General features: G+C 41.7%; 1 protein-coding gene across 4 annotated transcripts in view; it reads left to right on the forward strand.

The window, feature by feature from the left end:
• The window catches only part of LOC311050541 (A-kinase anchoring protein 13), a 114541-nt gene that overhangs the window by 20037 nt on the left and 79547 nt on the right, over window positions 1–14957 (forward strand). Inside the window, exon 1 of one of the 4 annotated variants that reach the window (XM_084064629.1) lies at window positions 287–697. The exons of the other annotated variants lie outside the window; for them this stretch is intronic. Within the exon in view, the coding sequence (XP_083920755.1) occupies window positions 623–697 (75 nt within the window). The 5' untranslated portion in view covers window positions 287–622. Of the gene's footprint in view, window positions 1–286; window positions 698–14957 lie in introns of those variants that run through there. 4 annotated transcript variants of the gene reach the window in all.

Here is a 14957-nt window from a genome sequence, read left to right on the forward strand (position 1 = left end):
ACTGAGTGAATGGTAGAAGGAGAAACAAAAGAAAAGAAAGAGAAACACAAAAAAGGAAGAGATTTGCAGAAAGGTAAAAAGGTTAACAACACAGAATCAGAGAGAGGCAGAAGGCATGGGAGAAGTAGTGTTTAGACAGAAGAGAAGGAGGGAGGAACAGAGGAACGGAGGAGAGGGAGGGACAGAGGAGAAGAGAGGCTGAACCAGAGAGAGAGAGAGAGAGAGAGACAGAGAGGGGTTGGTTCCCCACACAGATGTGAAACATTAACAGTCTCCTACAGTTTTCCCTAAAGCTTCAGCCCAAAGCTTCAGGCTGCTCTGGACTCTATATGATTCGTCAGGACTTTCACGCGTTGGATTCTACCCTTCTTTTCCCCAAAAAGGAGTGGGAACCCCAGTCCCCTTCCTATTTGTATCTTTGTTGAGACAGACAGTTTGGAACGCTGAACAGGGAGACGGTGTATAAGGGGTTTCAGGAAAGAGCTGGCCGGGACTCGACTCTAGCGCGACCCTGGGGTGCAGCGCGCACACACACACATACACGGGCCCAGAGGCACACCACGCTGTTAAGGGATACAGGTTTTAACATTCTGCGGTGTGGATTTTGGAGTTTGGTGGAACGATGTACGAGAGACACAAGCGGAGATACAGTTTGTGTGCAAAGGGAGAGAGGCCTGTGGATGTGGTCCTTATCAAGGTATGGATGGTTTGGACTGACTGTATGTCTTCCTCTGCTGCTGTACCATGTCCTACTTCACTAGGAATGTTGGTCCTGCTTTATCACCTATCTATTATGTGGAACTGTTCCCGTTTTAGTAAAGCATGTCATTTTGTACCCCACACATTTTCTTTTTAAATACTTAAACCTTTTATACTTTGCTGACCGTGGTCCCAGAGGGCTCTTTGGTTGATTTTTTCCTCCAAATGTCATTGCTGAAAAGAGCTGGTCCACAAGCTCGCAACGCATTGTGACACATTGTGAGCTTGTTGATCTATTTCTTTCGTCAAATGTTCACCTATTATGACATGTGCCGAGAATAGGGACGCTAGGGTTCATGTGGTTAAGCTTACATGCATGCAGAGGTGTCATGTTTGGGCTAACCTGCCCTACAAAGAGATGGAAATGACTGGGGGGTGAAACTGGAAAGACATCCCTTCTTTATTTGCTAGTCCTGCCATAAGTATTTTTGTTGCAGAATATTTAGTTGCAGTAGTTATGAGACTTTTTTTCTGTAGATGAATTATAGACCATAGTCATGGCCTGTAATCTCATGGTTTTAGAGAATGTCATGTAAACATGAAGAGAAAAAGTTGTTGGTCTTTTTAAGGCAGTGTGGACTGACACATTTTTTAAAAAGAAAAAGTTGCCTTGTGGGATGTCTCCATTTTCTCTTTGCATTAGTGAACTCAATATCCCAAAACTTCATTCCCTACAGTGAAAACACAGACATGCTGACTGAAGCAAGTCGCAAATGTAACTTGAGACTGAAGTTTCTTCCTGAAGCGGCCACAGCTCCTCCTTTTAGAAAAAAAAAACTTTTAAGTGTGTGTCTAGGTGGTTGTTGTGATGATTTTCTGTAAATTTGGGTCTTTTCCTATAGAGCAGGGCTGTAGTTGGTGTGTTTCACCCTGGGAGATGATTGCACGGTTGTTGATGGTCACACACACACACACACACACACACACACACACACACACACACACACACACACACACACACACACACACACACAGAATGGAGAGCGATGATTACCTTGGGTGGAGTTTTGTGTTGTGTACACAGTATAGATCCCAACTCATGCCAGAGTCCTACTGTAGATCACTGATTACCGATGTTTTGACTAACACTTAAGCCCCATTCAAAATGTTTCAACAATAGCCAGTCTACAAGCACACAATTGCGATGCTTTGTAAGCTTGTATATCTGCTATTTTATCTACAGTATATAGATTTCGCCTAGAATGACATGCCCAAAATAGCAACGCCAGGTTGAAAATGGTAAAAAATCGGGACACATGGCTCTATATTTGCAGATACGGATGTCGTCAGAAAAGTCAAATAATGGCCACTGTATCGACCAAACCGATATACAGTATCAGTCAGGCTCTAAATAAATCGTCTGAAGTTGTAGTCATGGTTCTGCTGTTGTGGTGAGAGTGGGAGGATAGCGGAATCGAGCGTGATGAACCACACTTTAGCTCCAGTTATTTGGATGCTTCTCGGAGTGTTGAGGTACTAAAATCTTCTGCTGAAAAGATGCAAAGCATGAAAGACACCTTTTATGTTTGACGCTTTGGAAATTTAGCTGACACTCTCGTTTACAGTGGGTGACAGTAAGTGAGAATGTAAATGAAAATAAACGCTGCCGAGAGGGATGGATGTTTACTCTCGACACCTGTTCTAGTTTGAGTAAATACACATCACAAACACCTTCGCTGTCATTTCACTACAGGGGTATTTACACCGGACATGATTAGTTTTATCGTGTCCAGTGGGAATGCATCATAGACTCTTCTCCAGCGAGAACGCAGATAGGGTTGGTACTGTAGGTAGGTAGCATCTTGAGCAAGAACACTTTGTCAAAACCCATGACACTTTTTTTGTATTCGTGCTGTGTTTTATAAGTTGTACTGCCATGACAACTGCATTTCCCCCTTGGGAACAATACAGGTCTATCTATCTGTTGGATCAGAGCTGCGATATCCCGTTTACATGATCGCCTGCAGGCAATTAACCACTTAAACCATATACTTGACCGGGTTACCCTAGGGGTCTGTAACTGGTCCCCTCCTTTCTTCCCCTTTACACAAAATCTCTTCTTTGAAAATAACCGATCTAAAACAAGAAAGAATGACATAGATGTCATGATGGACAGCGCAGGACCCCCCCCCCCCCAAAAAAAAGAAAATAGTTTTGGGGGTACAAAAGCATGGGATGAAAAAAAAAAAAAAAAAAAAAAAAGGAGGTCCGCGGTCGTCCCCCCCCCTTAGGGGTCCCTGGAGACCCTTGGGGGTCCCTGGGGGTGACCTACAGACACGGCGAAGGAAAACTGTAAAGCCACAGCCATGCGATGTTGCACATGAACTCTGCAGCCGCACTGAGCAGAGATGCTCATAGGCCTGCGTCCTGCGTCGCTGACGCACAATATTGTGAAAGGACGCATTCATGACACCGTCGTGCCGTCGTGGCGTCGCACTAGAGTTGTCACCAACAACAGAGAAAAATATAAAAACCAGAAAAAGTGCTCCTCGGAGCACAGGTCTCCGCCAGGTCAGGTAGGTTATTGTGGGCCAGCAATTTTCGGAATTCGCCAATCAGGATGGAATATAAAAAATTTGACAGATCCATCTTGATCACTTGACTATAGAGATCATGTGTACTGATTTGCATGTTTGGACAAAATTAAAAGTAATATAAAAAAGAAACATCTGCCTCCTGGTGGCGCTATAATAGGGCAATGTTAAAAGGGTGGCGTTTGTTCTTCAACGTAGTGCAAATGTGCGTGCAAAGTTCCACCACAATTGGACGCTGTGTTCATGATTTGCGGCATTTTGTTCAAAGCGGGCCACTCCTGCAAACTTTAGATGTCAATGTTAGCCAATCACGATGGAATATGAAATATCAAACAGATGCATCTTGATCACATGACTATAGAGATCATGTGTACCGATTTGCGTGAAATTTGGAAAAAATGTGAAGGCTTAATCTAAAAAAAAAAAAGTTTTACATAAGTCGGCCTCCTGGTGGCGCTATAAAAGGCTAATGTGAAAAATGCAGGGCAGATATTTTTCCTTGGCCTCTAGGGAGTATGTGTGCAAAGTTTCACGCAGATCGGTGCAGATAGTTAAAAACACAAATCTGCCTTTTATAGCGCCACCATGAGGCTGATTTGAACATTTTCAAATGGCATTTCTTCCTCGGCCTAGTGGGAACATGCGTGTTAAATTTCACATAAATCACAAGCTGCGTTCATGATTTGAGGCATTTAGTTCAAAATGGACCAATCCTGCAAACTTTGGAAGCCAACCTTAGCCAATCAGGATGGAATATGGAAAATCAGGCAGATCTGTGTTGATCACATGACTATAGAGATACTGTGCACCGATTTGCGTGATGTTTGGATAAAATCTGTAGGAGTACTGTCCAAAAATGTCTTTTGCACAAATCAGCCTCCTGGTGGCGCTATAAAAGGCCCATGTGAAAAATTTGGGGCAGAGGTTCTGCTCTGGCATCCAGGGAGTGTGTGTGCACAGTTTCACTGCGATCAAGCCAACGGTGCCAGAGATTAGCTGTTCACAGACACACGGACACACACACACACAGACACACGGACGGACAGGGGGTAAAACATACTCTCTCGCCATGCCTTCGGCCTGGCGGAGACAATAATTTGCGATAAAATTATTAGTGCACGATAAGTATCGGCCCGATAATTATCGGTTCGATATCAGGAATTATGACGTCATCACGATAAAACCGATAACATTAATAATAGCTCCGATAATATATAATATTTGTCAACTGTGATCTGCATGGACTCTCAGTTAGACACCGTTGTACTGGAGAAGTATAACTCTCGGTTAGACACCGTTGTACTGGAGAAGTATAACTCTCGGTTAGACACCGTTGTACTGGAGAAGTATAACTCTCGGTTAGACACCGTTGTACTGGAGAAGTATAACTCTCGGTTAGACACCGTTGTACTGGAGAAGTATAACTCTCGGTTAGACACCGTTGTAGTGTTGTGCTAGTGGTGTGCTAGTTACTGAAAACCAGTGACTAGTTACCATTACTAGTTACTTGTCATGTAAAAGTAACTCAGTTACTTTACTAGTTACTTACACCAAAAAGTAATGCGTTACTGTGAAAAGTAACTTTGAAGTTACTTTAAAAAAGAAAGGGCTCCCATTATTGCCCTTATAGCCTTCATTTCAGTACTGTTATTGCATTGGAGAATAATACAATCTGTTGATCAACTTGACATGCATTTGCATCACTGAACTCTGCTAAGCAATGTGGTCAATACCAGGGGTTACGATATAGGATTGTAACCTGCTGGTCCCAATGTCCGGAATGAATCAAATGTATCAGACATCTGATAAAAAATACCGGTCATAACTATATTTAAGCATTAATTACAATTAAGCAGGTGCGTAAATACAGCCTAACACTTAGGCCTACAGCATTATATTTTGGATTGAGCTATTTGAACATGAACCATGATGAACGAGTAATATACACATTTTATATACAGTAGCAGGGTCATCTTGCACAAATACATTAATTACCTACACTTGTGCCTGGCAATGTCCTTCTCACCCATTGACTTGCATGTTAAATGATGGCGTTTCCCCTTAAAAAATAATCGATCATTTCAGGAGCAAGAGCTTAAAAATCTATTCTAAATCTAGTCAACAAGGCCTGCAGTAGGCTATGCACTGGACAAATATGCATGACATTATTTCAATACACTAAAAACCAGTGGTGGAAAGTAACTAAGTACATTTACTCAAGTACTGTACTTATAAGTACAATTTTGAGGTATCTGTACTTTACTTGAGTATTTCCAATTTCCAATACTTTTACTACTACTCCACTACATCTCAGAGGCAACTATTGTACTTTTACTCCACTACATGTATTTGAAAACTTTAGTTACTAGTTACTTTTCAGATATAAATTATGATATAATGAAACATACATTAACCACTTTAACCCTATTTTATACCTAGCCGGTCTACAAGCTCACAACGCGTCGCATCGCGACCCGTTGTGAGCTTGAAGATCTGCTATTTTCAAATATTTAGTACTTTTACTTTTGGTACTTTAAGTGCATTTTGATGCCAATACTTTTGTACTTTTACTCAAGTAAATTTTGAATTCTGGACTTTTACTTGTAACAAGAGTATTTCTATATTGCAGTATTGGTACTTTTACTTAAGTAAAGAATTTGAGTACTTTTTCCACCACTGCTAAAAACATGGGAAATGTTAGAGGGAGTAATAGCCACGGATACACGACGGTCGACTGTCACGACCGTCATGGATGAACTTCAACCTAGTGTTTGCACTTTCTCCATTTATGACCCGTACATCTACATAAACGTTCATATTTCAAAGATAAAGTGCTTATCCCATGGCGACGGAGGTTACATGTATATATGGGCTCTCAAAAGTACCTGTATCATCCGTATTGTTCAATAAAAAGCATTTTAATCTGATCGGTGGCCATATGCTTTTAACAGAGTGACCCTATCGGTTGGTAGGTGTATTGCACTCGAATACATTATGAAAAAATGGCCACTAATCGGATTACAATGCTTTTCATTGAACAATAGTATAGTTCAGCTTGGGAAAAGCAGCCTTTAACGGGTTTGGGTACGTGGTTCATAATCACCATTGCGTTATCGTGGTTATCTCTCTCTCTCTCTCTCTCTCTCTCTCTCTCTCTCTCTCTCTCTCTCTCTCTCTCTCTCTCTCTCTCTCTCTCTCTCTCTGGACCTCACTGTCCATGAAAAGAATGTCGGGGACTCGGGGCTCCCGAAAATTATCTCGCAGAATCGCTGCTGCGCTGAAAATAGCAGATCTACAAGCTCACAACGCGTAGTGATGGGACCTGTTGTGAGCTTGTAGATCTGCTATTTTCAAATAGCCAACGCAGCCATGCAGATCTGCAAGCCTAACCGAATGACTGTTAAAGCAGTTTGTTTAAATTACTTTATAAAATGTTATATTTTCACAGGGATTATTTATTAGTGTAGATATACATTTTGGAGTGGATATATGTGTCCAGATGCCTGTCAGACCGTCTGCTCCGCAGGTCTAGAATGGAATAAACGGGCGCAGCCAACGTCAACAATTGGTCTCGACCAGACGTGAGATCTCAGCGTAAAGTAGGATGAAGCCCACGTCAGGATATATTGATAAATGCCGAAAGGTGCGGTGATATCGCCGTACGTTCATTATTCGGGCTACACCGCGTTGATAAATGAGGGCCACTGTGCCTTAACTCCGCCAGACAGCTTTTTGTGTATTTACTATGAATATCGCCCCTATACTTAAGGCTGACAAATAACGTAATACACATCCATTCTCTCTCTACGTCCTGCGTGTCTGGAGGATGTTGGGTCTTTTGAGCAATTGAGCCAATGTGTATTCTCAGAATCCCATTTCACACTCGAGTGTGAAATGTGTCTGTCTGTGTCCCTCATTCACAGAACCGGTTTATTGACATAAGCGCACAATATAAACACCACACACATGTCCTGGCCTGAGTGGCCTCGTTCTCTTCATGTTTGATTCTTGAGACAGCAGAGAGGCAGCAATGGCACCAGCGTAAAAAAAAAAGTTTGTCCAGAGCAAACTCAGCGACGCGAGGACGCCTAAACGAACGGTCGCCTAAACCACTTTCAGGGCAAGCTGCTTCAGGCTGCAGCATCAGTCCTGCTTGGTAAAATAAAGGCTGAACTCAGTGGACATTGGACAATATTTTGCAATAGGCCTACTCGCGTATAAAGATTTCCCGCTTTCCAAACGGGAACTAGTTGCAGTTTGTATTCGATTCATGGAGGATGGAGGACTCATCAAAGAGCGGGCAGTGGAATTTATTGACACCGCGGATTTGACTGCACGGTGCATCACAAAGCGCTCCTAAAATAAACCTTTCCGAGCGCACTTTATGTACACTGCAATTCTCACTGGCTAAATGTAGTGCTTTGCACTCTGTAGCCTAACAAAGCATCCCTGGATATTAGCAATACATTGCCAGCTTTGTTTTTGTGTATCAAGTGGTCCCCCCCCCTTTTTCTCTCTCATGTAGCCTACTGGTGCAGCGATATGCTTGTGGTTCAAGAAAGTACAAAATAAAAGTCTTTGAGTCGTTGTCATGGTTAATAATTTACCAATCATCTACCAACTATTGTAGGCTACCCGTGTCTAAGCTAAAACATAAACATGTAGGTCGCCTACATAGGCTACTTTGGTAAATAAATCTGGTTATTTGAAGAGGAGGTTATTCAACTCTCCAGCTGTCTATCTGCGACTCTCTCCCCCCCGCCGCCCCTTGCGCTTCAACTACATGCAAAAAGGCCGTTCGCAGCTCGCGATGCTTAAATGAAGAAATGTGCACAGAAAATCATCTAAAACTATGCTAAATAACCCCCAAATAAAAATCAAAAATAAAAGCGGGGCTTTATTGTGGCTTAAATAGATTCAAGTCAACACTTATTAATGTTTTGGTGCATTCTATAATTTAATACAAAATTCTGATGCCTCCATAGTCTATAGTCTACATGTCTACTCAGTGGTGGAAAGTAACTAAGTACATTTACTAAAGTACTGTACTTGAGTACAGTTTTGAGGTATTTGTACTTTACTTGAGTATTTCCAATTTACAATACTTTTACTTCTACTCCACTACATCTCAGAGGCAAATATTGCACTTTTACTCTACATTTAGTTGAAAACTTTAGTTACTAGTTACTTTTCAGATATAAACTATGATATAATGAAATATACATTAACCACTTTAGCCCTATTTCATACCTATAGGCTATTTGAAAATAGCAGATCTACAAGCTCACAACGCGTCGCATCGCGACGCCTTGTGAGCTTGTAGATCGGCTATTTTCAAATATTTGTAGATCGGCTATTTTCAAATATTTAGTACTTTTACTTTTGGTACTTTAAGTACATTTTGATGCCAATACTTTTGTACTTTTACTCAAGTACATTTTTAATTCTGGACTTTTACTTGTAACGGAGTATTTTTATATTGCAGTATTGGTACTTTTACTTAAGTAAAGAATTTGAGTACTTTTTCCACCACTGTGTCTACTTCTCTGCAGTGCCTGAGTGCCTGTGACAACAGGCAGCCGTTCCAAATTTTTCGGAGCAAAGAGGGGGCGTCTCCCTGCATGAATCCAAGTTGCAGCAACCAATCGGTGTTTGGAGCAAAGAGGGGGCGTCTCCCTGCATGAATCCAAGTTGCAGCAACCAATCGGTGGCAACCAGACCCTTTTTTAGCAAGCCGGCCCACTTTTTCCCACAAACAGAGAGTCCCTGACCAAATCACGCCCCGTTACGCCCCTTTTTCGCCTAAGCCACCTCCTCTCTTTATAAGCCTGCAGAGGTTACATCCCACATACCTCAGACGCCTTTCATCTCTCTCCATAGAGGACAGCTCGCTTCGCTTGAGCTGTCCTAAAAATAGGAATCCTACGGTTCATGTGGATAACAGTAGGCAAGAGTAAAGTGCAGTTAACGGCAGAGCCATCACTGACTTAATCTGTTCCACTGACACTGACTGCTGTAATCTATCATATTAATACTAATACTACTCCATTCCACTCTGTTTTACTGTCATCTAATTGTACAGTACTCTACTCTACTATACTACTAATATGCTATTATGCAACCCTATACTGTGTGCTATGATAGGACATAGTACTATGATACACAACAACACCATTGTCTGAAATGGTGTCATGTATTCTCTCATGGCTGATGTCTGAGATCTGCATTAAGTTCCTGGAATGCCTGGAAGTATTGTTGAGAAAAGATATAGCATGAAGTGTCTCTGTCTGGGTTGTGTATCAGCTAACAGACAAGGCCAAGGGCCCTGGTGACAGCAGCAGAACCGGCCCCTGGGTCCCACAAGTTCTCTCCAAACAACCACACCCCTCTGTTCTCTACCACGTCATGTCCAAAAAACGTGGCCCACGGTGAGATGGAAAAAAAACAGCCACCATGTCCTCTGAGAGAGAGGGGTAGGGTGGGGGGGGGGGGCAAGAATGGAATAAATGCAAACTGCGATGAGATACTGAGCGAGAATGAAAGAGAGAGACAAACTTTAATTAGCTGTCAGTTCACAGGTTTACTGGTGTAAACAAAGTGGGTGAAATTATTCATCATACAAGCTCCTATCATTTGCAGTTTTCGAGAAAGGTGAAAAGACATGTGACCAGGAAAACTGGTCACATGTCAAGTGTAAGCAGAGTAAAAATGTAAGGTGCATGGTTAAAAAGACACAAGGCAATGGAATGAGGCAGTTAAAACAGCAACAGTTATAGTAACAGATGCATAAGGTGCAGAGAGAGAGAGAGAGAGAGAGAGAGAGAGAGATGACAGAAATACAGAGTGAGAACTGAACGACCAGTTTGATTCTGGTGATTGTCTGGGAAAAATCACAGCTCTCGTCTCTCCCAACGGTTTCCTTTGGCCGATAGCCCAGTCTGTCTGTCTGCATGTGTGTGTGTGTGTGTGTGTGTGTGTGTGTGTGTGTGTGTGTGTGTGTGTGTGTGTGTGTGTGTGTGTGTGTGTGTGTGTGTGTGTGTGTGTGTGTGTGTGTGTGTGTGTGTGTGTGTGTGTGTGACTGTCTGTCTGTCTGTCTGTCTGTCTGTCTGTCTGTCTGTCTGTCTGTCTGGTAGGAACTCAGGCTCAGTGATGTCATCAATAGGGAGCTAAGCTGTATGTCTTTTCAGAGTGGGCGTTAGCATAGCTCTATTACAGTATACAACAGGAAGTGATCTGACTGGGATCCCTTGTGCTGTTTAGAATGAACACCCCAGGACATAATGACCGCTACCATCCCTATTTTGGGCATGTCATAATAGGTGAATATTTGTTGAAAAAGGTCGACATTCTCTGAGAATAGCCCATCTAAAGGGTTACGACAACAGTTTTTTTTTAGATTGGCTGTTTTTAGCAAACTTGTTGCCGCCATTCATTCATGTCCATGTGTGTATTGCGCTATACACTTTGCCATGATGAGTACAGTGCAATTTCATTAAGTGACTTGAAGACCAATCAAGTATATAGTGTTTAAAGTGGTTAACCCATTCAAGCCGGGAACACATCTGTGTCACTTTAGATTTCTTTGGCTATGAGCTTGTAGATATGCAATTCTTTTGAAAAATCTGTTGTGTATTCTTTTAAAGCGAACATTTGTAACTCAAATCTTTGCTTCTGGGGGTCCCTGGAACAAAACATTTTGAGATGGGGCTCCGCGGTCAAATATATATCTAAAAATGTTTAAAAATACAGTATGTTTCTATATCAGTGGTGCTCCAACTTTTCCATGTCAAGGACCACCCAAAATGATATGTATTTGGCCGCTGACCCCCATCTCAAAATATGTTGTTCCAGGGACCCTCCCCAGAATCACAGATCGAAGTAAAGAATGTTCGCTTTAAAACATATATATATATATTCAAAGATTTGCACACATTTTCCACTATTTTTCAAAAAATAGCAGATGCGCTATGAGCTTGTATATCTGCTATTTTTGAATAGCCAAAGAAATCTTAAAATGACACAGATGCGTTCCCGGTCCTAAAAGATGAATGTGAAAGGAAAAGTGTGATTGAAGAGAAGGGATTTGTCGATGTACTGTAGGTTATGAAGTGGCCGTCTGCTTCAACTGTTAGGGATGGCGGTGGATGAATGCACACAAAAACCTCCATACACATAAATGGTCTGCATTTCTGTAGCACCTTTATCCAAAGAGCTTTACAATGTGTGTCACATTCACACACCCATGTAGGCCACCATACAAGGCCACCAACCTGCTCACCAGGAACACTTGGGGGTTCAGTGTCTTTTCTACACAAAGCCAAAAGTAGCGGGGTCTCGACGGCCGCTCGACCCCCTGAGCCCGTGCCACCCTATGTGTATACATAAAGAATGAAATGTATACATATTCATTCTCTGTACCGGCTATATCCAATTCATGGGATATTCAGTGTCTTTGATACAACTGAACTGGCCATGACTGAGGAGGCACGCACGCACGCACGCACGCACGCACACACGCACGCACACACTCTCACACACACACACACACACACACACACACACACACACACACACACCATGCCTCTTTCTTTCATACCAGAGAGATGTAACCCATTCAATCCGGGAACGCATCTGTGTCATTTTAGATTTTTTGGGCTATTAAAGAATAGCAGATATACAAGCTCATGGCGTGGCACCGAGTGGGGGGCAAATACATATCATTTTGGGGGCCCTTGACATGAAAAAGTTTGAGAACTACTGATAGCAACATAATATTTTTTCTTTTTTTTTTACTGTTACGATTTAGAAGACATTTGTAGAATCCCCAGAAGCAAAGATTTGAGTTAAAAATGTTAAATTAAAAATATGTATATATTTATTTTATATAAAATGTTCACAATATCCAAGCTATGAGCTTTTACATCTGCTATTTTTGAATAGTATAAAAAGTATAACATTATGAAATGAAAAGTATAAAATAATGGTTAAAGTGGTTACACAGATGCATTCCCGGTTTTAATGGGTTAAGCTCTTTGCTAGAGAGATTTAGAATGAGGACGACCGTTGAATAGGCTTCAATTCCATCAATAGTGATCTTACAGTCAGCCAAAGGATCAGCATTGTAGTGGCCAGATAATACTCAAGTGATCCTAGAAAGATCATGTAAGGAGGAAGTGCCAGTACCAGAATAGAGACGAGAGCTAAGAAGAGCCAATAGAAGGCTTGTTTTTGTTGTTTTTAAATTAACCACTTAAACCCTATAATACTTAGTTGACCAGGGTCCCCCAGGGCTTTATACTTGGTCCCCTCCTTTTTTTCCTCTATACCAAATCTCTAAGCCAAAGGTTTTTCGATCTGATATTTTTCGCTGAATGATCGGCCCCAGAATATGGACGCTAGGGTTCATGTGGTTAAATTAATATATCCTCATCTCATGAACTGTAGACACACACACACACACACACACACACACACACACACACACACACACACACACACACACACACACACACACACACACACACACACACACACACACAATCCGTGAGGCTGTGTTCGGGGCAGTCTTATATTTTTAAAGCAGATGTGTTTTTATTGGGTACAGTTTAGAATGCTGTGCTTCCGACCCAAACCCACTGGCATTCCTTCCCTTTTCCAGCCGTTTCCCCAATCCCAGCCTCAACAAATATGTGCTGGGAACGTCTAGCCTGCCAGCAATCAGGGTGACTGCTCTCTCACTTTGGCTGGTCAGGCTGACCGGCCAGTTGGTTTGCTGGCTACCTGAATGATTGGCTAGCTTGCTGGTTGACTGGAGGGCTGGTTAACTCTCCTGTTGGCTAATTGGCTAGTCATTTTTTTTTAAATGTATTTCTTAGACTGGCTAATTCACTGGCTGACTGGTAACCCAACCTCTTGACTGGCTTTAAGGCCAGATGGATGTTTTTCTAACTGGCTACCTGGTTCAATGGATGACTGGTTGACTGGCTGTGTTCATGACTGAGTAGGTGACTGTCTGGTCAGTTAACCACTGTATACTTAGTTGACTGATGTCCCCCATACCTGGTCCCCTAATTCTTTCCCTCTATACCAAATCTCTTCACTGAGAATAGCCAATTTACAAGCTCACAACGTGCCACGATGCGTTGTGAGCTTGTAGATTGGCGCAGCAGCACTCTTTACGGCATATCTGGAACTTCTAGTTTGAGATTCACAATTTTTACTTTAGTAAAAGTATCAATACTGCACTGTATAAATACTCAAGTAAATATCCAGAATAAATAATTTACTCGAGTAAAAGTACAAAAGTATTGGTATCAAAATGGACTTAAAGTACCAAAAGTAGAAAGTAGCCTACTCATTTTGCACAATGTCCCATTTCACAAGTTTTCAAATGTGAAAAATGTATAAAAATCCTTTGAAAATAGCAGATCTACAAGCTCACAATGTGTCGCTATGTGACGCATTGTGAGCTTGTAGATCAGCTATTTTCACATTTACAAAATGTAAGTATGGTTGAAGTGGTTATTTTACGTTTTGTAATAATAATCTAAATCTACAAAGTAACTAGTGACTAAAGTTTTCAAATAATTGTAGTGGAGTAAAAGTATAATATTTGCTTCTGAGATGTAGTGGAGTGGAAGTAAAAGTACTGAAGATTGGAAATACTCCAGTAAAGTAAAAAATACCTCAAAATTGTACTTAAGTACAGTACTTGAGTAAGTGTACTTAATTACTTAACACCACTGGAGATGGACTTGTACTTTGAGGTCACTTTATCCTGCACTGCAGCTCACTGCTCTATAGCTGACTCTAATCACGCACAGCTCATTAGAATCTCAGCTGGGCGTTTTAGTCAAAGTGGTTTTGCCCCCTGAATGCACACAGCCATGTACCCAGTAATGTCTGTAAACAAGAAACCCATCTATATATATACACAGTATATGAGTGCTGAGCTCAAAACGCAACGAAAGCCAACTACTATACTGTATGTGCTTATATTGAGTTTGTGCTTTTGTGTTCCCATTGTTTTTTTTTTGTTTTGTTTTCTTTTAAAGAATATTTTTAGGTCCACAGCGGTAGTGTTAGATTTGCGGTGCTACCACTACAGTATGGCTCTGTCCCTCATGTTTATTGTTCATTGCTTGTAATGGTGACTCCACAGTTAACCACAGGAACCCTAGTGTCCATCTTCTGGGCATGTACAGGCAAACATTCAGGCAAAATGACAGAATGAGCTTGTAGATCGGCTATTTTTGGCGAAGAGATGGGGATAAAAGAAGGGGACCAAGTACAGACCTCATAGGGGTCCCCAGTCAACAAGGCATAAGTTGTTAATGGTTTATTCCAATGTTACGCTAAATGCGCACACTGTGCTGCAACATGGGAAAGTAGCATGTAATCATCGCTGACTCATCCAGGAAATTATGGTGTAGTCACTGTAAGTCACTGTAAGTCACTGTAAGGCACTGCGGTTAAAAGCGTCAAATGACTAAAATGTAAAGGTAATCTGAGTGGAGGGATCCTGGCTCAAGATTAATTTGAGACAGATGGAGAGAAACGTTCTAAATACACAACATTCTAATCAAAACTGTACCCTGTGTGTGTGTGTGTGTGTGTGTGTGTGTGTGTGTGTGTGTGTGTGTGTGTGTGTGTGTGTGTGTGCGT

This window comes from Gymnoscopelus microlampas (assembly GCF_963454915.1).
Source record: "Gymnoscopelus microlampas genome assembly, chromosome: 1".
Classification (NCBI taxonomy): Eukaryota; Metazoa; Chordata; class Actinopteri; order Myctophiformes; family Myctophidae; genus Gymnoscopelus; species Gymnoscopelus microlampas.